This window comes from Pleurodeles waltl, chromosome 3_2 (assembly GCF_031143425.1).
Source record: "Pleurodeles waltl isolate 20211129_DDA chromosome 3_2, aPleWal1.hap1.20221129, whole genome shotgun sequence".
Taxonomy (NCBI): Eukaryota; Metazoa; Chordata; class Amphibia; order Caudata; family Salamandridae; genus Pleurodeles; species Pleurodeles waltl.
The window spans coordinates 76,241,940-76,268,234 of NC_090441.1; the positions used below are offsets into that span (position 1 = coordinate 76,241,940).

Consider the following 26,295-nt stretch of genomic DNA (forward strand, 5'->3'; position numbering starts at 1 on the left):
TTTTCAATTAGGTTTCTTTTGGGGGCGACCCCTTGGGCAAGGGTCGGCCCCCTGGGGGGCAATTTTTTAAAAGTATTTCGCCCCCCCTGGGGGCAGAGCCGCTGATTTTTCGGCGGATCTGCCCCCGGGGGGGGGGGGGGGGGCGAAAACCACTAGACACCAGGGATTTTATTTTGGGTGTGTATTTTGGGGGCGACCCCTTGGGCCATTTTTTTTAGTATTCTGCCCCCGGGGGGGGGGGGGGGGGCGAAATCCACTAGACACCAGGGAATTTGTTTTTATTGTGTTTTTTGGGGGTGACCCCTTGGGCAAGGGTCCCATTCCCCCCCCCGGGTCAATTTTTTTAGTGTTTCGCCCCCCCCTGGGGGCAGATCGCCTTTTTTTGAGTCGATCTGCCCCCAGGGGGGGGGCGAAATCCACTAGACACCAGGGATTTATTTTTATTGTAAAGTTTCCTTTGGGGGCGACCCCTTGGGCAAGGGTCGCCCCACTGGGGGGCTATTTTTTTAGTATTTCGCCCCCCCCTGGGGGCAGATTGCCAATTTTTGGGCTGATCTGCCCCCAAGGGGGGGGGGGGGGCGAAATCCACTAGACACCAGGGATTTTGTTTTTATTGTTTATTTTGGGGGCAAGGGTCGCTCCCCTGGGGGGCTATTTTTTTTTTCTGTTTCGGCCCCCCCAATGGCAGACCAGCCATTTTTTGGACGATCTGGCCCCCGGGGGGTGGAAGCACACTAGGCGCCAGGGACTGTGTGGTGTGTGTGTGTGGTGTGTGTTTGGGGGCACCCCTTGGGCAACGGTCGCCCCCCTAAAGTGGGGAAAGTTCGTATTGGCCATCTCTGCCCCTATTTTTGTAGTCCCATCTGCCCCCAAGGAGGGCAGAAACCACCAATACGGCAGGGATTTATTTGTTTTGTTTTGTGTTGGGCTGGGGGTGCCCCCTTTGGGAAGGGTCGCCCCCTAAAGGGGGCACAGAGGTGTTGCCCATTTCTGCCCCCCTTGGGGGCAGATTGGCCAATTTTTTTACGCCCATCTACCCCAGAGGGGGGCAGGATCCCCTTAGGTACCAGGGATAACTTCTAAGTTCTTGGTGGTGGGGTGTTTGTCAACTGGCAAAGTATTTGTATTTGTGATTATAACAATTTATTTCTTCTTTTTCTTCTAGTTCAACGCTTTTGCTTCCTTTGCTGTGGATCTTTGCGGTTTTGGCAGTAGTTGTCCTGCGGTTTGCATAGTTGCATGTTTTAGGTAAGTGAAAGCAATTTACTCAAAAGGAGTATTGTTGACATGCATGAATGAATGACATGTTTGTAGGTGGTGTACTAAATGCAGTATTGTGTGTTTGACATTATCCTTAGATTTGAGCACAGTGATGTTTGTGTTGTCATATGTCTAATTTTCTTTTTTCTTTTTTCTTTTTAGTGGGAGATCATTGGTGATTGCTGTGTCTGTGCAGAGTAGTTGCTTGGTGAGTAGCTTTTTCAGGCAAGTGAGTGGTATAGTTTTTTGTAGTACATAACTCTTTGTGATAAAGCTACACTTTGTTTATTACTTATTTTAGTGCTAGTTGTTGTTGGCAATCCATTTGTTGTTAGGATCATGGCTAGCCGCAAAGTGACCGCTCAGCAGGTTGTTCGCATGCTCTTTGAGTCGTCTTCAGACCATGATTATGACACTGACTCTGCATCTGAGGCAGAGGAGGAAGCAGGAGATTCTGGAAGTGATTTTTCTGTCCAAGAGTATTCTTCTGATGAGGAAGCTACTCTCAGTGCAGATGAAGGGCCTGTGTTAGAGGAGGACATTGATGTGCCAAGAGTGCAGCAGCCTGGGGCTGAAGGGTTTCCCATTAGAAGACCTGACACCTGGATTGCCCCAAACATGGAGCAGCCACAGTTACCTGCATTTACTGGTCTCCCAGGGTGTAGAGTTAATATGGAAAACTTTTTGCCTGTACATTTCTTTCACTTGTTTATGGACGATGTATTTTTGGAATAGATTGTGGAGCAGACAAATGTGTATGCAGAGCAATATTTGCGGGACAACGCTGCCAGACTTAAGCCTCAGTCTAGAGCTACTCAGTGGGTTCCCACATATCTGGAAGAGATGAAAAGGTTTTTAGGTTTGTCTATTTTTGATGGGGTTGATCAGGAAGCCGTCACTGGCTTCTTATTGGTCTACTAGTCCCTTGATGGCAACTGCTATATTTCCTGCAACTATGACACGTAATCGGTATTAGCTTCTTCTTCGTATGCTGCATTTTGTAGACAATGCTTTAGCCTTGCCACGAGATCACCCTGATTGTGACCGCCTTTTTTAAGATTAGGCCTGTCCTTGATCATTTTGTGGATCGGTTTTCAGAGGTCTATGTTCCAGGCAAAGAGATAAGTGTGGACGAGTCTTTGGTCCTTTTCAAGGGGCGTTTAGTTTTTAAGCAGTACATTCCTAGTAAGAGGGCACGGTATGGGATTAAATTGTATCTGTTGTCAGAAAGCAGTACAGGATATGTGTATAATTTCCGGGTCTACACTGGTAGGGATTCCAGTATTGACCCTCCTGGTTGTCCGGCCACTTTTGGAGTTAGCGAAAAAATTGTGTGGGAACTTGCTAGACGGCTGTTTAACAAAGGTCACCATTTGTACGTAGATAATTTCTACACTGGAGTGCAGTTGTTCAAGGAGTTGTTTAGGGTGGACACTGTTGCTTGTGGCACAATCCGTTCTAACCGGAAAGGCTATCCAAGGGAGCTTGTCTGTAAAAAACTTGGGAGGGGACAGTGCAGTGCCTTGCGGAATAATGAGCTGTTAGCTCTGAAATTTTCAGACAGGAGGGATGTGTACATGCTATCGACCATCCATGATGAGAGTACTTCCCCTGTGGCTGTTTGGGGTCAGGTTGCGGAAGTGCGCAAACCTGCGTGCATTTTGGACTACAATAGGCACATGGGTGGTGTTGATAGAGTAGATCAGAGGTTGGAACCTTACACTGCTCTTCGTAAGTCTTATGTGTGGTATAAAAAGTTGGCCCTACATTTATTTCATTTGGCAACTTTTAATGCCTTTATTGTATACAAGGATTGTTCACCTGAGTCAAGGATGACATTTGTTAAATTTCAGGAGTCGGTGATAGAAAGCCTTATTGTGGTGGAACCGGCAAGAGTTCCTAGAGTAGAAGTGGTGGAGGATGTGGCTAGATTGAAAGATCGGCACTTTCCAGATCACATTCCTCCCACTCCCAAAAAAGACATGCCCACAAAGAAATGTAGAGTATGTGCCCGAGGATCAATCCGGAGGGAGAGCCGGATGTACTGCCCTGAATGCCCTTCAAAGCCTGGGCTGTGTGTGCCCAGCTGTTTTAGAAGTTACCACACAAGGAAAAACTTTTGGGAAATACCGTGAGCGTAAGCTGTCTGTTTTATATTTTCATATGTTTCACGGTTGGCATCTCTGACATGTATTTAGTTAGAGCTTTTGTGTTTGTAGTTTTGTGCTTATTTTATAATTAGTGGTTTCTTTGTTGTTTATAAACAAAAAAAGTGATGGCGGTGTGCGTGGGGTGGCGCTTGGCTGGCGGTGTGCGTGGGGTGGCGCTTGGCTGGCGGTGTGCGTGGGGTGGCGCTTGGCTGGCAGTGTCCTTGGGGTGGCGCTTGGCTGGCGGTGTGCGTGGGGTGGCGCTTGGCTGGCGGTGCCAGCCAAACGGCAGTCCACACTCCCATCAGCTGGTGTGATTCTTGTATCAGGCATGTGGGCGTATGTAAGTGATGGGCCCTTGAGTGGCGCGGTCTGTCGATGTGAGTGTTGTAATGTGCTGGGCCCGTGGCTGGCGGTGTGATTGGTCTTGTGCGTGTCATGTATGAAAGGTGTGTGAATGGACTGTAAAGCGGTTGGTGCCTTGTCGCAGCTTTACAGCTCACGAGCTGTGAGTCATTGGTTCAGTTTTTTGCCTTTCAGTTATTAGCAGTGCATTTCATTTTTGTGAAATCTCTTGTTAATAAAATTTGATCCACTGAACCATCACTCACCCTCGTGCCAAATCCAACCAGTATGTGTGCTAAAAATGACAAAACCTGCTCCGCTGTAATCAGGCGTCGCAGCACACCTGTGACACGCTAGGTGCCTCGGGTGGGACCCCGATGATGAAGCATGCCACCAACTTGGTTGGTGGGTGAGGGGTCTTCTTCACATAACCTAAGTGTGTTTCTTTTCACAATTTTAGTGTTTGGCACATCACGGACGTATGTGCACACATCAAAATGATATATTACAAAAATACCTGTGTTTGGGGGGGAGGGCCCACCTATGTTTTTGGTCCTGGGTGCGGCCTTCATCTAGGGAAACCTACAAAACCCAGACATTTTTTAAAACTAGACACCCCAAGGAGTCGAGGGAGGTGTGGCTTGCGTGGCTCCCCAAAAATGTTCTTACCCAGACTCCTCTGTAAACCTCAAAATTTGCATAAAACAGCATATTTTCCTGACTTTTCTTAGTAGGATCACCGCTCCAGCACAAAATTCCTACTCCCCAGTTTTCCCCTCAGTCTCCCAAGTAAAATGACACCTCACTTATGTGGGTCCCCAAAGCAGAGTCCGTCTAAAGATGTATAAAAGAATATGCCCTTATAAACTCGCTGTGCTATCCCTTCTATCTCTTCAAGTTTTGGGCCTTATTCTGTTGCAGGCACCTGGCCCACCCACACAAGTGAGGTATAATTTTTATCGGGAGACTTGGGGGAACGCTGGGGGGAAGGAAATTTGTGGCTCCTCTCAGATTCCAGAACTTTCTGCCACAGAAATGTGAGGAACATGTGTTTTTTTAGCCAAATTTTGAGGTTTGCAAAGGATTCTGGGTAATAGAACCTGGTCCGAGCCCCACAAGTCACCCCATCGTGGATTCCCCTAGGTCTCTAGTTTTCAGAAATGCACAGGTTTGGTAGGTTTCCCTAGGTGCCGGCTGAGTTAGAGGCCACAATCTACAGGTAGGCACTTCGCAAAAATCACCTCTGTTTTCTTTCAAAAAATTTGATGTGTCCACGTTGCGCTTTAGGGCGTTTCCTGTCGCGGGCGCTAGGCCTACCCACACAAGTGAGGTTTCATTTTTATCGGGAGACTTGGGGGAACGCTGGGTGGAAGGAAATTTGTGGCTCCTCTCAGATTCCAGAACTTTCTGCCACAGAAATGTGAGGAACATGTGTTTTTTTAGCCAAATTTTGAGGTTTGCAAAGGATTCTGGGTAACAGAACCTGGTCCGAGCCCCACAAGTCACCCCATCTTGGATTCCCCTAGGTCTCTAGTTTTCAAAAATGCACAGGGTTGGTAGGTTTCCCTAGGTGCCGGCTGAGCTACAGGCCAAAATCCACAGGTAGGCACTGTTTTCTTTCAAAAAATGGGATGTGTCCACGTTGTGCTTTGGGGCATTTCCTGTCGCGGGCGCTAGGCCTACCCACACAAGTGAGGTATCATTTGTATCGGGAGACTTGGGGGAACGCTGGGTGGAAGGAAATTTGTGGCTCCTCTCAGATTCCAGAACTTTCTGCCACAGAAATGTGAGGAACATGTGTTTTTTAGCAACATTTTGAGGTTTGCAAAGGATTCTGGGTAACAGAACCTGGTCCGAGCCCCACAAGTCACCCCATCTTGGATTCCCCTAGGTCTCTAGTTTTCAGAAATGCACAGGTTTGGAAGGTTTCCCTAGGTGCCGGCTGAGCTAGAGGCCAAAATCTACAGGTAGGCACTTTGCAAAAAACACCTCTGTTTTCTTTCAAAAATTTGGATGTGTCCACGTTGCGCTTTGGGGCGTTTCCTGTCGCGGGCGCTAGGCCTACCCACACAAGTGAGGTATAATTTTTATCAGGAGACTTGGGGGAACGCTGGGTGGAAGGAAATTTGTGGCTCCTCTCAGATTCCAGAACTTTCTGCCACAGAAATGTGAGGAACATGTGTTTTTTTAGCCAAATTTTGAGGTTTGCTAAGGATTCTGGGTAACAGAACCTGGTCCGAGCCCCACAAGTCACCCCATCTTGGATTGCCCTAGGTCTCTAGTTTTCAGAAATGCACAGGTTTGGTACGTTTCCCTAGGTGCCGGCTGAGCTAGAGGCCAAAATCTACAGGTAGGCACTTCGCAAAAAACACCTCTGTTTTCTATAAAAAATGTGGATGTGTCCACGTTGCGCTTTGGGGCGTTTCCTGTCGCGGGCGCTAGGCCTACCCACACAAGTGAGGTATCATTTTTATCGGGAGACTTGGGGGAACGCTGGGTGGAAGGAAATTTGTGGCTCCTCTCAGATTCCAGAACTTTCTGCCACAGAAATATGAGGAACATGTGTTTTTTTAGCCAAATTTTGAGGTTTGCAAAGGATTCTGGGTAACAGAACCTGGTCCGAGCCCCACAAGTCACCCCATCTTGGATTCCCCTAGGTCTCTAGTTTTCAGAAATGCACAGGTTTGGTAGGTTTCCCTAGGTGCCGGCTGAGCTAGATGCCAAAATCTACAGGTAGGCACTTCGCAAAAAACACCTCTGTTTTCTTTCAAAAATTTGGATGTGTCCACGTTGCGCTTTGGGGCGTTTCCTGTCGCGGGCGCTAGGCCTACCCACACAAGTGAGGTGTCATTTTTATTGGGAGACTTGGGGGAACGCTGGGTGGAAGGAAATTTGTGGCTCCTCTCAGATTCCAGAACTTTCTGCCACAGAAATGTGAGGAACATGTGTTTTTTAGCCAAATTTTGAGGTTTGCAAAGGATTCTGGGTAACAGAACCTGGTCCGAGCCCCACAAGTCACCCCATCTTGGATTCCCCTAGGTCTCTAGTTTTCAGAAATGCACAGGTTTGGTAGGTTTACCTAGGTGCCGGCTGAGCTAGAGGCCAAAATCTTCAGGTAGGCACTTCGCAAAAATCACCTCTGTTTTCTTTCAAAAAATTGGATGTGTCCACGTTGCGCTTTGGGGCGTTTCCTGTCGCGGGCGCTAGGCCTACCCACACAAGTGAGGTATCATTTTTATCGGGAGACTTGGGGGAACGCTGGGTGGAAGGAAATTTGTGGCTCCTCTCAGATTCCAGAACTTTCTGCCACAGAAATGTGAGGAACATGTGTTTTTTTAGCCAAATTTTGAGGTTTGCAAAGGATTCTGGGTAACAGAACCTGGTCCGAGCCCCACAAGTCACCCCATCTTGGATTCCCCTAGGTCTCTAGTTTTCAGAAATGCACAGGTTTGGTAGGTTTCCCTAGGTGCCGGCTGAGCTAGAGGCCAAAATCTACAGGTAGGCACTTCGCAAAAATCACCTCTGTTTTCTTTAAAAAAATTGGATGTGTCCACGTTGCGCTTTGGGGCGTTTCCTGTCGCGGGCGCTCGGCCTACCCTCACAAGTGAGGTATCATTTTTATCGGGAGACTTGGGGGAACGCTGGGTGGAAGGAAATTTGTGGCTCCTCTCAGATTCCAGAACTTTCTGCCACAGAAATGTGAGGAACATGTGTTTTTTTAGCCAAATTTTGAGGTTTGCAAAGGATTCTGGGTAACAGAACCTGGTCCGAGCCCCACAAGTCACCCCATCTTGGATTCCCCTAGGTCTCTAGTTTTCAGAAATGCACAGGTTTGGTAGGTTTCCCTAGGTGCCGGCTGAGCTAGAGGCCAAAATCTACAGGTAGGCACTTCGCAAAAATCACCTCTGTTTTCTTTAAAAAAAATGGGATGTGTCCACGTTGCGCTTTGGGGCGTTTCCTGTCGCAGGCGCTAGGCCTACCCACACAAGTGAGGTATCATTTTTATCGGGAGACTTGGGGGAACATAGATTAGCAAAACAAGTGTTATTGCCCCTTGTCTTTCTCTATATTTTTTCCTTCCAAATATAGGAGGGTGTGTAAAAAAGATATCTATTTGAGAAATGCCCTGTAATTCACATGCTAGTATGGTCACCCCGGAATTCAAAGATGTGCAAACAACCACTGCTTCTCAACACCTTATCTTGTGCCCTTTTTGGAAATACAAAGGTTTTCTTGATAGCAATTTTTTACTCTTTATATTTCAGCAAATGAATTGCTGTATACCCGGTATAGAATGAAAACGCACTGCAGGGTGCGGCTCATTTATTGGCTCTGGGTTCCTCGGGTTCTTGATGAACCTACAAGCCCTATATATCCCCGCAACCAGAGGAGTCCAGCAGACGTAACGGTATATTGCTTTCGATAATCTGACATTGCAGGGAAAAGTTACAGAGTAAAACGTAGAGAAAAATTATGTTTTTTTCACCTTAATTTCAATATTTTTCTTTTTCAGTTGTTATTTTCTGTAGGAAACCCTTGTAGGATCTACACAAATGACCCCTTGCTGAATTCAGATTTTTGTCTACTTTTCAGAAATGTTTAGGTTTCTGGGATCCAGCATTGGTTTCATGCCCATTTCTGTCACTGACTGGAAGGAGGCTGAAAGCACAAAAAATTGCAAAAATGGGGTATGTCCCAGTAAAATGCCAAAATTGTATTGAAAACTTGGGTTTTCTGATTCAAGTCTGCCTATTCCTGAAAGCTGGGAAGCTGCTGAGTTTAGCTCCGCAAACCCTTTGTTGATGACATTTTCAGGGGAAAAACCACAAGCCTTCTTCTGCATCCACTTTTTCCAATTTTTTTGAAAAAAAACAAACTTTTTACTGTATTTTGGCTAATTTCTTGGCCTCCTTCAGGGGAACCCACTATGTCTGGGTACCTCTAGAATCCCTAGGATGTTGGAAAAAAAGGACGCAAATTTGGCTTGGTTAGCTTATGTGGACAAAACGTTATGAGGGCCTAAGCGCGAACTGCCCCAAAAAGGCAAAAAAAGGCCTGGCACAGGAGGGGGAAAAGGCCTGGCAGCGAAGGGGTTAACAACATAGTGCGGAAGAAATACAAAACAACCTTGGATATTTCCAACGTTTTTTTCTGCCAAAACGTAGCACATGAAAGTCGGGATGTGAGTGCATTCTTATTTGGCTCACAAAAACTTTCTGCTGCTTGCCACAAGGCTATAAGAGCCGCCAAGGGTTGTTTTCTGCCCATGTTACATCAATATTGCATGATATTGATCCTGAGGCATTGTCCTATGTGGATGACATCGATCGCACAGATGATGACCTCAACATTCATCCTTCCAGGGTCAATTTGATCATTTTAGAATTTGCCACCTTAGGCTATAAACTCAGTTTTTAGAAAACAAAAATAACCTTTCTCAGTGTCCTGTTTCTAGAATATGAGCTATCAAATGAAGGCAAGAGCCTGGCCCACACTTTTTAGAAAAAATGCACTCAACTTCAGCCACCAAACACGATCAAGAAACTGCAGTCATTACTTGGTTTCTTAAACTTTGGCAGAACTTACATTCCAGATTATGCACAACGCATCAAACAACTCTATGATTTAATTTGCCCAGATTTCTCAAGCAAACACTGGACAGTTAAACACATGTGCATCCTTACAGGGTTGAAGCAAAACATGCTAGAAGCAAAACACTTACACACATGTGACAACAGAACAAATTTGGTCATCAGAATAATTGCTGGTGTCATCGGGTTCATCTATGACACTTTCAATGAGGGTGCCATGGTACCCATAGAATACAAATCACATTTGTACAAAAACGTAGAACGCTTTGCACCCACAGAAAAAATTCTGACTGCCGTACAAACGTCTGTCATTAAGGAGAGACCACTTGCCCAAGGGAAACACGTTATTGTTGTTACCCCGGTGTTGGCCTTAGAGGCTGTCACCAAAGCAAGCGTTCCCTTGCTAAAGCATTACATCCACATTGGGTTCAATGGGCAATCTACATGACTGTCACTGATGTTGGATACATATATATTTTTTTTAAATTCTGTTTTATTAAATTTTGGTATAAAGAACAACAAATGAGTTGAAAAAACACAGTGCAGTGCAAACCAGTGCGAAACATCAGAGAGTAAACACCACCCCAGAGTCAGAGAAGAGGCATGAAATATACAGCAAAACCCTGATCAAAGCCAAGCAACACAAAATTGGATACCCTCCAACCCCCTTGCAAAGGATTCACTGTGTAACCCATTCCTCCATAGAAACAACAGCATAATAATCCACAGTTGTTTGTCCCACCTTCCGACCACATGAACACACGCTTCAACCATCACTTTCAGTGCTACAATCAGAACTGGACTCCTCTGAACCCAAGAAGCGCTCCAGTAACATCCCCCAAGCCATTACAGGGGTCATTATGACCTCGGCGGTCTTTTTCAAAGACCACTGAGGAACCGCCGTGCTGAAGACCGCCAGTGCAGGTGGTTTTCCGCTCGGCGAATTATGACTGCTGGCAGCCCTCCGTCCTTTTTCGGATGGAGAGCCACCAGAAGCCATACTGGCGGTCGGCTGGGAATTGGAGGTTGCTCCACCTCCACTGCCCCGCCATCAGAACACCGCCCACCGAATCACGTTTCATGATGCGGCGTGGCAGTGTTCTGGTGACGGGGTGCTGGCGGCAGAGCAGCCCCCATGGATCCCGTCCCCTCCCGGAGGATCAACGAACAAGGTAAGTTGATCATCCGTTAGGGGAGGGGGGTGAGGGGGTGTTGTGTGTTGTGTGCGTGCATGGGGGTGTGCGTGTGAGTATGTAGAGGGGGTGTGTGAGTGCGTGTATGCATGCAGGGGGTGTTAGAAAATGTGTGCATGTCTGCCTGTTTGTATGTCTGTATGTATGTGTGCATGTATGACTGCATGTAGGTGTGCGTGTATGACTGTGTGTGTGTCTGTTGGCATGTTTGTTGGTATGTGCGCGGGTGTGGGTATTGCTGGTGTCTGTATGCATGTATGCGGTAACCGCTTTTCGACGGCCTGTTGGCGGTATTACCGCCACTTCTCCCCCCGTCCGCCAGGGTCATAATGAGGGCCTATATGTCTTAGGGCACCCTCCTCCCTGCGTGTCATTCTCACATTCTGCTCTTCAGCAGCACCCCACTCCAGTACATCGCGGGTCCAGATAGGAATGGTAGGACACCACACACTCATCCAGCTGATAGCCACTCTGCGTCTAGCCAGCACCAATGCGAGCTGTGTGAGTCTATGTGGGATACGCTTGCCTTTGGATCTACACATCACACCTAAAAGACAGGACAGTGGTGTCGCCTCGAGCCTCGATCCCGTGACCCAATGCTTTATCCGGGCCACCTCCCGCCAGAAGTGTAGCACCTCACTACAGTACCAAGCCATGTGGAGAAAGGACGCTCCCATCTGCCCACATCTAGGACACCCGACCACCTTTGTCTGGTCAATCTTGTTGAGGCGGGCAGGCGTGAGATACACACGGTGAACAAAGTTAAAGTACAAGAGCTTAAATCTGTTATTGTTGCAGGAGACCGTGTGCACCAACAAAAGAGACATATCCCATTCCGCATCCTCCAGAGGGTCCTCCAGTTCTCGATCCCATACCCTACGCGCCACACACTCAAACCCTGGTTGATCCCCCCTGAGCACTTTATAAAACCGGATAATCAAGTGAGCCTCCTCCCCCCAGTTTATCAATCCGTTCAACACCTGCGATACAGCAGGAGCTGTCGGAAATCAAGACCAAATCTCTCAAGCCACACTCTCCAGCTTGGCATACTGCAGAAACTGCCCAGGGCGCAGTCCAAACATATCTTGTGCCTCCTGAAAGGAGATAAACTCCCCATTGGGGTATAAATCACCCTCTAATAAGCAACCTCCCACTCTCCAAGGCTCCGTGGACATTACAGTATCCATGTTCCTGAAAGGGACTAAATCCCAGACCTTCAACTCCCTGTCAAACGGAGCATGGCAAATCACCTTCTTCACTGCCTGCTCCCAAATCCAATAGTGGAGCCGCCAACGGAAACAAATAGTTCTGCAGAAAATAGAGGCACTGTGGCAGAAACACCATTTTGGCCACTGCCGCCCTCCCCATAACCGAGAGAGGCAGCCTATTCCAAAACGAGACCAAACGCTCTAGCCCGGTCGCAACCCGCTCAACATTGTGCTTCAAATGCCAGATGCCCAGGTATCTAAAACTTTGATCTCCTACCTAAGCCCCACCACCGGCAAATCCTCCAATGGAGCACCAATCAAAGACCCCAGGAGAAACAGAAGCAACTTTCTCCTATTAACCCGAAGCTCAGACATAACCCCAAACTCTTTCAGTAATCGCAACAAGAGAGGCACCAAAACTCCAGGCTCCCAAAGATATAACAACGCGTTATCAGCATACAGCGAGACAATGTGAGTGACCCGTCCTACCTGCACACCCCAAGGCACCAGTTCCCCACGCAGACAAACCGCAAGCGGCTCCACTGCCAAGGCAAACAGGAGCGGGGAGAGAGGACAGCCCTGCCTGGTACCCCTCCCGATCACCCAGGAGTCCGAGAGCTTCCCGCCCACCCAGACACACGCAGTAGGTGCATTATTCAGCAAACTGACCCAAGAGCAAAAATGAGGTCCAAATCCCATTCCACGCAACACAGCCAGTTAATATCCCCACTCAACCATGTCAAACGCCTTCTCAAGGTCCAACGACACCAGCGCTAAGTCTTCCCCAACACCCATAGTTTCATGCAGGACATGTGTTAAGTGACATAACTTATAAGTCGTGCTACGGGCAGGTATGAAACCACATTGATCTTCATGCACCAATTCCTGAATCACTCCACATAGCCGAGTAGCCAGTATTTTGCATAGAATTTTTATATCGATTTCAGCATGGTAAGCGGGCGATAAGAAGATGGGTCATAAGGGTCCCCGCCAGGCTTAAGCATTAAACAGACGATGCCCTGACGCATGGATTCAGGAAGCACACCCCGCACCCGGGCCTCTTCCAAACACTTCCAACAACTTCTCTCTCAACTGAGAGGAAAATGTTTGGTACAGCTCAATTGGAAAGCCATCCCCACCCGGAGATTTAGCCTTCAAGAGCGCCTCCACGGCCGTCGTCACTTCCTCCGAGGTTATCTCGGCATCTAGACTCTCCCTATGCTCCAAAGCCAGTCGTGGCAAACACATCTGCCGCAGAAACCCTTCTAACTCAGAATCCCGTACCAGAGACCCGGCGCAAGACACCCTCCCCAAGTGCTCCACAAAAACTTGAAAGATGTCCCCCCGACTAGTGATCTGCACACTGTTAGTGTCCCTGATGCGCAAAATGGGAGAAGATTCAACCTCCCGCTTAAGGATCCACGCAAGTAATTTGCCAGATTTATCACCCTCCCTATGAAGGCGCTGTCTATATGACCTGAGTGTGACTCTATCTAATGTCTCCCAGCAGCTACTAACCTTCTTATACAAGCTGAGCTGTTCGGGAACTATCTCCCTAGTTAATTCTACACAATGTTGCATTTCCTCCAGCTCCTTTTCAGCACTGGAAAACTCCTGCTCCATCTGCTGGCGTACACCACAGACCATACCTATGCAGACCCCTCTCAACACTGCCTTCAGGGCCTCCCACTCCACTCCGCGGGAGTCCATCACCCCCCAATTGCGATCCATATAGGGGGTCATTACGATGTTGGCGGGCGGCTGAAGCTGCCCACCAAGGTCTGACCGCCGGTCGGCCGCCACTCCCGCCACAGCCATCAGGAGATCCCCGCTGGTTTCCGCCTGCCGGCCCAGCGGGGATCTCGGCCGCAACACAGGAGCCGGCTCCAAATGGAGCCGGCGGTGTTGCGGCCGTGCGACCGGTGCAGTTGCACTCGTCGCGCTTTTCTGTGTCTGCATAGCAGACAGTGAAAAGCTGCACGGGCCCATGCCAGTGGCATGGGCAGTGCAGGGGCCCCGCGACTCCCCTTTCCGCCAACATTTTCATGGCGGTGCAAGCAGCGCTGCCCTGGAGGATTACTCCTGCCGGGACTAAAGTGGCAGGAAACCGCCGGTCCCGGCGGTGCGACCGCTGCACTTCCGCCGCGGTCATAATACCAGGGATTTCACTGCCAGCCTGCTGGTGGTGAAATCCACCAAAACAACACTGGCGGTCTTTGACTGCCAGGGTTGTAATGACCCCCAATGTCTTCAAGAGCCACAGCTATTTTCTCATGACAGCAAGCATCCATCAGAAAATTCGTAGGCATGCGCCAACTGCGTCTAACCTCCACATCGGATCCCCACTGCATTTGCAGCAATACTGGTGCATGATTGGATAAAAACCTCTCTAGATGCCTAACGTTACCCACCTGTGAGCGAGTGAGACCACCCAAAAGGAAATGGTCCAGACGACTGTATGTATTATGCGTCTGAGAGTGACAAGTGTATTCCCTCCTCGCAGGGTGTAGTTCTCTCCATCCATCCCAAATCCCCAGATTATGCATGACCTCCGTGAGAGACCTCACCATCAAAGGCTTGGTACCTAATTTAGCAGGATAACGATCCCTCTCCCCATCCAAAATACAATTATAATCTCCCGCCCATAGTAAGGGTTCTCCAACACCCTCCCCCAGGATCTCAGGAATATTATCAAAGAACGTTTGGTCATCCACATTAGGGGCATAGGTATTGAGAACAGTAAAAGGCAACCCATCCAACGCGCCCTGCACAAGTATATATCTTCCATCCACATCTGCTTCACTGTAAGTATGCACAAATGGGACACCCGGCGCTATCCAGACCATCACACCCCTGGCGTAGGATGAGTAGGACGAGGCGAACAGCTGCCCCGCCACTTCTTAGCCAATTACTGCGACTCCTCCTCCATCAAATGTGTCTCCTGGAGACAGGCAATATGAATCTTGTGCCGCCTTAGGAAAGAGTGCACCCTGTAATGCATAGTATATGTTTTCAGCCCCCTGACATTCCATGTCAGTATGTTAAGTTGTCATCCCATCATTATGGTGCAAAAACTCTGTCCCTTGTACTTCTCCTCCCCCCTCCAGAGTAGAGAAAGCAGTGCTGATACGACCCACAATCATAGGCACAAAAGCACTAACTAATAAACCCCAAGCCCCAGAACCCACCCCGGATAAACAGTAAAACAGCAACCTCAAAACATACTGTAGATCCATGTGTATGTGTGCTGTCAGGACAAAAGCGTAATCCCCAACAACCCACACCCTACCACAACTGTGGAAGTGACCACCCCCTATCCTGTTACCAAAAATCAATATGCACAGGGATCATATCAGTTATAGGCAAAAACAAGAACAATCCCCTCCCCCATTTCTTAATCAGCACCATGCATTACCCCCCAGCATCCTTGCAACCCAGAGAGTCCGAACCCCAGATCACCCGGAGCACACCCCTCAGACACAGGCCCGAACCCCCAGGGTTCCATTTTAGACAGCACCACTAAGGAGCAGATCAGTTTCAGGTACCAACAGAAACCGATTCCATACGAACGTCCAATGGATCAGTACTTTCTTCAGTCATCTGAGGGACCACAACAGCCATGGTACCATCCTGTTGAATTTCGACCCTGCCATCGGCACCAGAAGTTCCCCGAGCAGAAATCTGGGTCTGACGCTCCCCACGTTTCCTCCACTCTATATCATCCACACCAGAAGTACGAGCAGCCCCCCCTAGTGGACCTCACAGAGCGTCTCATGCCCGCCTTGTCCCATATCTCCAACCATCTCCAGACCTTCTCAGAATGATCAAAGAAGTGCGACTTGCCCCTGGATAGCACCTTCAGTCGCGCTGGATATAGCAACATATATCTAATATTCATGGCATGTAGCTTCGCCTTCACCTCCAGAAACCCTTTCCTGGAGGTCTGAACCTTGTTCGTGTAGTCCGGGTAGATAGAGATCTTGCTATTTTCAAAGACGGCCCTCTCAGTCTCTCGAGCAGCCTGCAGGATACTGTTCCTGTCTTTGTAATTCAAGAGGTGCGCAATAATAGCTGTCGGAGGCGCCCCAGGCCTGAGAGGGGCGACCAAAGCATGGTGCGCTCACTACACCACAAACACTTTGGACAGACCCCCAGGCTTCAGCACATCTGTGATCCACCGTTCCACAAAGCCCTCTGTCGAGGAACCCTCCGCTCGTTCCAGAAACCCCACGAGGCGCACGTTGTTCCTACGGGATCTGCCCTCCGAGTCCTCCAGCCTAGCCTCCCACATCCCGACTGTGGAAGTGACCTGTGCCATCTGTTTGCGTAGAGTGGGTATTTCTGCCTGTAGGTCCACAATGGACCCCTCCACCACCTTGACTTTGTCAGAGACCTTGCGAAGGTCAGTCCGAAGAAGATTCACTTCCACAGCCACAGCCTCGATCTTCCTCTCAAGGACCACACAGGAGCCCTGTATTGCAGCCAGTAGCTCAGCGCGAGAGGGCTCCCCGCCGGGGCGGGCGCTTCCGGAACCCCTCCAGGACCCCCCACACGAGTCTGGCACTGCGAGCCCGAGACAGGTGTAGTATATTGCTCCATAGTGTTGCCCTGTGAGGCCGCCGACTGCCGATGTCTCCCCATTTCACCGGCCAGTTAACAATAGGATATACAGAACCAGAGTACCTTATTCTAAGGGTGGCAGTAGTACACAGTCCAGGGCCACACCCCCAACAGTGCAGCACAGGGGTCAGAACCCCAAGAGCCCGGAACAACTGACCAGGGAACCACAGCACACAGGGCGTCCAAGGTCCAGGGGGCCAAAAAGCCCAGCAGATGTCCCCCACCGGAGGACGGTCAATCCAATCACCAATGGGCCCCAAGGACGGGGCCGAAGCACACCCCTCCAGGCAGCTCATCAGCAGAGCATCCCACCCTTCCCCACTAGGGCCAGAGTCCAATTCACCATCCAGAGCGCTCAGGCCACGCTCCAAGACTGCCCAGCCAGCACCTCCACCACGCCTCCAAAATTGCGCCTATCCAGTGCCGATCCGGGCCCAAACGAGATCGAGGCCCGAGCCGGAGGAGCCTCCCCGGTTCCGCAGGAGGCCAGCAGGAAACTGGGCGACACCCGCAAGACGGGGGAAAGGACGGCCGCCCAGGCGGCAGGCAACAGTTGTGAGCCCCCCTGTGGTGATAGGGGGACCCCGCAGATCAAGCATCAACCCCAGGAATGGGGGAAGAAAATCTGCCAGGGGGAGGGGCGCAGTGAAGGCCTCCCACGCCCCGTCCAGCCACGAGGCTCAAGGCCCAGCACGGGCCCACAACAAGTACGGAATCCGGGTGGAGGGGAAGCCCCGCAATGCCGCCAAACCAGGAGCTGCTACCTTCACTGCACTGAGCCGTGCCCATGGGGGGCTCCAAGTCCCCCGAGCACACCAGGATCAATGCAGGATTGGCCGGGACGGAGGAGCTCACTCGGAGCATGTCCCGTCTGCCATATTGCTTCATGTTGGATACATGTTTGACTCAAAACATCAAACACAAGAATTCCTCCGATACAAACAGGAGTACCCCACTCCCACTAACATCTTGCCACTTGACAGATACCAAACTGTCATTTACACTGATGGTTCAGCACAACCAGCTGTAAGTACAAAACATCAATACTCAGCCGCTTGCGCAGCTATGAGCGGAGTGATGAAGGATGGTGTACTCCACCCTAAACATCCCTACACACAGACCCTGGGGGACTGCACCGCTCAGTTGGCTGAGCTTAAAGCTCTTATCCTGGCACTGGAAAATACGGATCCTGAACAGCTCACATTGATTTGTCTGATTGGTACTACTGTGTTCAGTCTTACAATGATTATCTCAAACACTGGCGGTTAAATGGGTTCAGAACTCTGTGTGTGAGAGTGGCTGATCTAAAGGATAAACTATCAGATTCTCATGTAGTACGTACATTGGGCCATCAACATGTAGGAGTACACATTGTAGGAAACACTTTGGCTGATGAAGGTGCCAAATCCGCAGTAGCTACAACTTCTGTTGCTTCAGTGTCTCATTCTCACACAAGACTTGATAATGAGATTCATGCTGCAGTGAAAGCTTTGGCTGAAGGCAAGCCTCTTCCAAAAGCAAACCATACAAAATATTTCTAACATATCAGTGCACAGAATGTTGCCTTTGCGACACTTCCTCGGGTGGGAAATCGAGTGACCCCTAACCAAGATCAGAGATTAGATTGGATCAAAGCAGCGCATGAGGGTGTAACATCTGCTCACGCTGGTGTGGCGGCCACAATATCACTCTTACAGAAATATTCTGGTGGCTGGGTCTGTACAAACAGACCAAATGTCTTTGGTTTTGACATTTCCCCCCAAAAAAGGGCTCCAACATCAAAACGCCCACCGGAGACATCCCTCTTAGTATCCAATAGGACATTACAATGTATGTACCTGGATCATTGTGTTGGTTCCAGATGAGGGGTTCATTCATGGTCGTGCCCCATGAGACTGAGGTTAATGCGCAAGGCCACTTATGAGCCACTGCTTGTAAACTACTTGCCTCCAACGACATCTGGGACAATGGTTGGTGCTGTCTACGTGGGAGATCCTGCATCTGAGGATTCTGCACACTTCTGCTCCGTGGATCTGTCTGCCAAACCTGTGATCAATCTGACATCTTCGATGTAGAGTCCTTCCACTCCCATTTGATGACTTCGGATACATTCTACAAGACCATACTTATTGTTGAATGATTCGACCATTGGCCTTATTCAAAATATCAGTGTGACACCAAATTGCCTTATTAATTCGGCTTGGATTTGGCCTGCCTCACTTGTCATGGTTGACACTGTGGGGGTCATTCTGACCCCGGCGGTCTCTGACCGCCGGGGCCAGGGTCGGCGGGAGCACCGCCGACAGACCGGCGGTGCCCCGCAGGGCATTCTGACCGCGGCGGTTCGGCCGCGGTCAGATGCGGGAAACCGGCAGTCTCCCGCCGGTTTCCCGCTGCCCTGCAGAATCCTCCATGGCGGCGGAGCGCGCTCCGCCGCCATGGGGATTCTGACACCCCCTCCCGCCATCCTGTTCCTGGCGGGTCTCCCACCAGGAACAGGATGGCGGTAGGGGGTGTCGCGGGGCCCCTGCAGTGCCCATGCCCATGGCATGGGCACTGCAGGGGCCCCCGTAAGAGGGCCCCACAAAGTATTTCAGTGTCTGCTATGCAGACACTGAAATACGCGACGGGTGCCACTGCACCCGTCGCACCTTCCCACTACGCCGGCTCAATTCTGAGCCGGCGTCCTCGTGGGAAGGTTGATTTGCCCTGGGCTGGCGGGCGGCCTTTTGGCGGCCGCCCGCCAGCCCAGGGCAAATCACAAAATACCCTCAGCGGTCTTTAGACCGCGGAGCGGTATTTTGGTGGGGGAACTTCGGCGGGCGGCCTCCGCCGCCCGCCGAAGTTAGAATCACCCCCTGTATCTCTTTGAATGTTTTTTGCTTTGTTTTTAATTAGATTTTAGACCTTTTTTTAAATCTCAGAGCATTTTTAGTTTTGGACTCATGCACCCTCGCTAGTAAGTTAGCATTCTTGTTTCGGCAAAGGGGAGGGTGTGGTGAATCCATTTTAGTTTCCCACTGGGACACAGGAGTAGCTTAGCCTTTGGCTTGCAGGCCTGTTGCCTCCGTCACCTAGTGACCTTTTACCCACTTAGTATGCTCTGTTGTATTCCATTTATTTTATTATTTATTTTAGCTTGCTGCCATTGCTTACATTGTATAAGAAATGTATAAGAAATGTTTTGACTTTCATTTTTAGTGCAATTCTGAGAAGGTGTAATTATCAGCTTTACTATAAGTGCTACACATAGGTATTGTCATCATGTCCCTTTCTCAAGTACGTGTGACAGGACCATAATGCGCACTTGTAAGCGATTGTTTATGCAATTGCCGACACAAGTCTGCCACATCATCAGTTGTTTAGGAACATACCTACATCAGGGATCCTATATGATCAGTATAAATACACCTCAAACAGACAGGGTCATTAGAGGGGTTCTTTCCAGATGCCATCAATGCTGCACGTCAGCTTGCTGCAGAATTCAGCCTTTGTGTCACCCCGAAGTCTGACCTAGATTCTTCATTCCAAGGTAACAAGAGCTGGGGGGGCGCTTCTCATGGACATGGTACTGGCAGATTAGGGTTTATCACACCTAGCTCTTATTAGGGTAGAGATTAGGTTTTCTTGGTTAGAAATTTCATATTTTATGTTTATTGTAAGATGATGGGGGTTTTCATATTCACAACTTTCATTGTCACAATTCTGCTTTTTTTTATTGCTCATTATCCTAATCATTGCAGCCTATGCATTGTATCATAGATTGCAGTCTTTTCAATAAATATATTGAAAACTCTCCTGCATCTCCTTCATTGCCTATGTGTGTATGAGACTTAATTCTAACGATAGTAAAGGGTAACTCCCATTCCACCATGACTCCCCTGAGAAGTTGCAATCTAGAGTCCATGCTTAAGGCTGCCAGAAATCACCTTTACTGTTTGAGTTTTGGTGAGGTACTGTTTGTGACCCCAGAAGGTTGGGCCGACAGTTGTGGCTTGTTGTAGGGAGTGACTCAGTCACCTACAAACAGAAGTGCCATCACCCCTAAACCAGCAGTCTCGCTAAAAAGTGAAAGTCCAGCTACGACAGTGAAAAGTAAAAAGCTTAGGGCACAGCCAACAAACCTCTCTAAGCATAATAACACCATTGCTTACCCTAGGCTGAAGCAATAAAATAATATCTGATATTATTCTTAGTAATAGCAACGCTGACAACTTTCACATCAATGAAAATAGACATAAAAGGCCTTATTCAGAAATCGGCAGAGGGAATACTCCGTCACAAACGTGATAGATATCCCACCCGCTGTATTACGATCCCAATATGATAAGAGTGGGACTGTAATATGGCAGATGGGATATCGGTCATGTTTGTGACAGAGTATTCCCCTCTGCCGACTTCTAAATCAGGCCCAAAGTGTTTTAGGGCCTCATTACGAGTACGGCAATGCATAGGACCGCCGTACCCACAGTGGTGGTCGGACTACTGCACTCCTGACGGTCTGACCACCAGATTACAACCCTGGTGGTTGGACCACCAGGGGACTGCCCCCACCGCCAGGATCATGGATCCCGGTGGGGTGGCGACGGTCAGCCATGGCAGTGCTAAGCTCAGCACTGCTGATCACGAGCCCTATTTCCTCCACCCTTTTCATGGCGGGGTCCCTGCCATGAAAAGGCTGGTCGAAAGGCAGTGCTGGGGGCCACAGGGGGGGGGCCTGCACTGCCCATGACCATGAAGTGGGCAGTGCAGGGGCCCCCTTGCCCAGCTCCCTCGGAATGCACACCGTCAGCTATGGTAGGAAGTGCGCATTCCGAAGGTGCTGGGGGCACCCTCTGTGTGACGGCATTGGCCTCAGCTCCTTGAGAAGCTGAGGCCAATGCTGCTGCACTGTTTCCAATGAGCTCACCAGCGGAAACCTCCTAATACAGAGGTTTCTGCCGGTCGGTCCAGCGGAAACATCGTAATTGAGCCATAAACATCAAAGTATGTGATTGGCTCAAATCCTTCAGAGGGGAAATGGATTAAGCAACGCAATAAACATATTAAGCCAGTGAAAAATTGGCCGGTAGTGTAGCATTTTTTTATGAGGGTAAACCCACACATATGTACAGAAAACCTCCTGATGTCTATGAAGATCAGGAAGTTAAAAATGCAGTCCGTGGGAAGAGCTAATGCCGCATTATGCTTAACTGTACGGGCTATGGAAGAGCCAATCTATGCAGAGATCTCCCCAGCCAGACAGACAGGCCAGGGAAAGCTAAAAAAAGAAAAAGGTCTTGATCCCCACTCTATTTGGCCTGACTAGAACCACGAGTGGTTACAAACACAACACATCCCGGTCCTACCACAGGGCGGGAGTGTAAAACCTAATCCTAAAAGGCCCTGCTAAGTGACTAGAGAATTGCTGTTGATTAGACCACTGCCATTCCCCCAACTTGTTCATGGGCAAAGGAGAACTACGTATGTCCCTCCTGCCCCCAATTGTGTCTAATGGCAGGGGTTTGGGTGAGAGAGGAAGGATGTGTATTTAATTTTCACCTTTTGTTTTTTAAACACTCCTTGGCCCTAGCTAATGGCTGGAAATTTATTTTTTGCACTCCCTTACACTTCTTCCTTGACCAAGGTCAAGGGTGATTTTATTGTCACTTTTTCTGGCAGGACATATTGGTGGCTATTTTCTGTCCCAGTCCTGCATCAACCTCAAAAGAATAATGAAGGGCATCTATCAGTTGTTCTCGCCCATCTCTCCCCTTAAAATGTTGAGGAGAAGGAGGACCAGGTATCAGCAGCTAACAGCTGCCTCGAGGACACTTTCTTTTTAATCTTGAATGGCAAGGCAGGGCATGGGAGCATGTACACAACACTTGGTTCTTAGGCAGAGCTGGGAGAATGATTGGGAAATGTGTTCTACTGGAATATTTCATCCCAGTACATTACTAACAAATCCAAGTTCTCTGTGGTGATTTGACAATGAAGCTTTCAAAGAACAGATGGTCTAATGTATGTTTTCTTTGTGTTTCTCTCTCATGGAGTAGTCCAAAAGACCAAATACATGATGGTGGCCAAGGGCCACTTAAGAGAGCTAACTTAAACACTATCAAGCACTGAACATGTTTCCATTTCTACCAATCATAATCCTATGCTGTCAAGATCTCCCTGCCCACTGCAGGGTCAAGACACCCCATTCTCAGCAGACAAAGCTGCACCTGAGAGACACTTACAGATATGATGTGGAACCGTCAAAATTTGTTTTTGAAAATGAAGAATTTTAAGATGGAAGTCAAACATTGATTTTCAATGAGACTTGAGGGCTGCTGGATTAATATAGCGTGGCATAGGTCTTGGAATCAATTAGAACAGAAAGAAAAAAAGAGGCCTGGCTGTTTCCAGCACAGACAGGGGGAGGCCTGCCCGTAATAAGAACAGAGAACAGAGAAATTGTCAGACCACTAGGTAGTGATCAGCATCTTGAGAAGTGATAATAGTGATTAACACATTGAGAAGAAAGGTCTGACAAGGACGAGAAAAAAGGAGAGAACAGTTTGAGAGTAATCACCACAATGAGGAACGAGGCTGCTCTGACAGAGGTCAGTGCAGAAAAGAGAGCAGTCTGATGGGTAACAATAAAAAAGATAGGACCCGGAGAGAAGCCTGACAATGACCTGCAGATTGAGAAAATACTCCTGGCAGCGATCAGTACACTGAAGAGAGATAGAGATTCCAGAGAGCATTTTCTACAGATAAAAGAGAGGCCTGACAGTGATTATCATAGAGTGGACAGAGCCTTGTAATGCCACTGTGATGGGAAGGACATAACAGTGTTCATCAGAGGAAAATAGAAGTAGCCAGGCATTAGCAGGAGAGGAGAGGTTTGATAGTAATCTGCACAGCAAGAACAGACTTGTTAGAAATGAGCAGAATGTGCATTACAAGATTGACTGCAGTTGGTCTTTGACTGCACTTACCCTCCTTGCTTTGCTCTGGTATTTGACAGCCTTTTTAGTATCAGATACAGCCCTTTCGACATAGTCAACAGAGTGCTCCACGTTGTATTCGATGCGATCGATCATTTCTCCCTAAAAGCAAAGAAAAGAAAACTGAGTGATAGGGAGTTACCTTGCTAACATTATACCATACCTACATATAGGAGAATGCAATCTATCCTGTTTTCCAGGTCTTGCTCATTGCTGTCCATCAGCCTCCATCCTAGAGAGACAAAGAGAGATTTTATTTTAGACAACTTTTTTATATTTCAATTTTTCCATCTATTTTATTCTTGTAATGTGTTCCTGGTAATTTACAGATTACTTATATGTTTGGATTTGGGGCAAAACGTTTGGGGTGGGTCAGCCCTTCTCAACTAATTGTCTTGCTAATTATTTGCCTCTTTCTATAAGCAAAGTGGATTAGGCTGAACCAGACAAATATTAACAAGGTTCAGTTTGCAGTAGACTAAATATAAGAGTTATCGACAAGGTATAATGTGAAAAGGAATACATCTATTTGTATCTTTCCATAAGCAACCTGGATTAGGCTGAACCAGACAAATATTAACAAGGTTCATTTTGCAATAGACTAAAGATGAGTGTTATCGACTAGGAATGATGTACAAAAGGAATGAAACAGAGAGATAACAGCCACATGAGATGTGCAAATGAATTCATCTAAGTGTAATCAGCTCAGTGTGTGATGTACTGACTCTGCGAGCTATCAGGTAAGCATGTGCTCTGCAGGATATGAAAGACATCAGCCAAATGATATGTTTGATGAAATACACATGAGGCACCAATCAGTTGTGTTGTACCATGGGTGAACCAAAAATGCATTAGATGAAACCAAGATACATCAGCTTTCTGTGTGGGAAAATGGGATGAATCTGTGAGAATTGTGTATACATCAGCGATGTGAGCAGTGTAATGGGAGGAATTCAAAGATTATCAGCACTGTTTAATGTGTAACAGACTACACCTGACAGACATCACCTAAGTGAAGTGTGAAGTGAATGAAGTCTGAGATACATGGGCTAGATGTGAGGACGCAATTACAGAAACCTGGGGGACACTATCCAGTTGACCTGTGTAATATGAGGACCCAGTGGGATATCAACTAGGTGAACTATGTAATTGGAGGAACGTGAGAGACTTTAGGGGTGTCAGATGTGTGGACTCTATAATAATAACAGACATCAGCTCAGTGAGCTATGCAATCAAACAAAACTAAAAGAAACCACCTGGGTGAACTGTGCAATGTGCTGAACTTCAGCAACATCACTGAGGTGTGTTGTTCAATGGGAACAATCTAAGAATTATCAGCTGTCATCTGTGCAATGGGATCACATACATCTTCTAGGTGAACTGTGTTGTGGAATGACCCTTATATACTTTAGCTTTATGGGCCATCTAATGCGATGGGCATTTGAGTTATTAGGTAGGTTCTGTGTATGATGCTCTAAATCTGAGAAACCTCAGATGTGCAATTAGGTACATCTGTTAGGTGTGGTGCTGCAATGAGCTGAACTCAAAAGACATAGGGCCTGATTACAACTTTGGAGGAGGTGTTAATCCGTCCCAAAAGTGACAGTAAAGTGACGGATATACCACCAGCCGTATTACGAGTACATTATATCCTATGGAACTTGTAATACGGCTGGTGGTATATCCGTCACATTTGGGACGGATTAACACCTCCTCCAAAGTTGTTATCAGGCCCATAATCTTTGTGAGCTGTGTGATATTTGAGCCAAAGAAGTTTCATCTAGGTGTACTGTGTAATGGAATAAACCTTATACACATCAGTTTAGTGAGCTGTATAGTTGGTTACATCTTAGGGCTGTTGGCTAGACTGTGCTGTTGGCCAAACATAACCTAAATTAACAAGTGTACAATGAGGTAAGCCTAACAACATCTCACATCAGCAAGGCGTGATGTTGCAATGAGCTGAAACTATGAGATATTAGCTAGTTCTGTTGTATAATGTGAGGAATATGAGAGAAAAGAGAACAATGTAATGGAAGGAACTGGTGAAACATTAGCTAGGTAGACTGTGGAATGAGATGAATTTCAGAGCCCTTACTATGGTGCAGTGTGCAGTCGGAGAAACCCAAGACACATATGCTTGGTGGGGTGTGTAACAGGGTGAAACTAAGTTATACAAACTACGCTGTCAGTGTGTCAAAGTTGTGGATTGGGGGTGTGGCTCACGCCAGGCAGTGCTTGTGCATGCCTCCTGACGGAATCGGCAAGTAAGGAGACATTGGGGGAAGAGATCAGGCAGTACCTGGATGGTAACTGGGGTACTACAAACACCAGGGCCACAGAATGGGAGGCTAAGGCCATCCTGAGTGGGGCCTGTATTGGGATGATGTGTGGGGTGCGTCAGCAGCTTGCAGCAGATATCAGGAGGGGTGAACAAGCTTTGGCTCGGCTTTATGAGGCAGAGGTCAGTTCTGCCGCATTCAGAGGAGAGACTGCATGCACTCAACGTGAACTACAGAGATTGTGGGACACCCTAGACAGACATATGCTTAGGTCCTATCACCAGCACCTCAATAGGGAAGGTGACAAATCTGGCCACCTGTTGGCCTGGATACTGAAATGTGAGCAGGACATCCCACCAATCCTATGACTTCAGGACAGTAAGGGGCGGTTGGTGACAACACAACATGCAATACTGGCTGCACTGGCAGCACACTTCCAGCAGGTATACTGAGCGGATAATGAAACTCATCCTGATATGATGGAGTATTTCCTTCGGGAGTTGACCCTGGCTTGGCTCTCTCTTGAAGAGGCACATAACTTAGAGGAGGACCTCAAGCCGAATGAGTTTAAAGCTGCACTCCGGAAGCTGAGTAGGGTCAAGGTTCCAGAGGTAGATGGTTTCCCCACTGAGTTTTATCAAACCTATTGACATGTTCTGGGGCAGAAATTGT

The 26,295-nt window shown here is 48.2% G+C and overlaps 1 protein-coding gene across 1 annotated transcript in view; it reads right to left on the minus strand.

Moving 5' to 3' along the window:
- Positions 1-26,295, minus strand: part of STX1A (syntaxin 1A) — a 702,444-nt gene that overhangs the window by 30,748 nt on the left and 645,401 nt on the right. Inside the window, exon 9 of the mRNA XM_069226788.1 lies at positions 23,333-23,443. Coding sequence (XP_069082889.1) covers positions 23,333-23,443 — 111 coding nt within the window. The remainder of the gene's footprint in view (positions 1-23,332; positions 23,444-26,295) is intronic.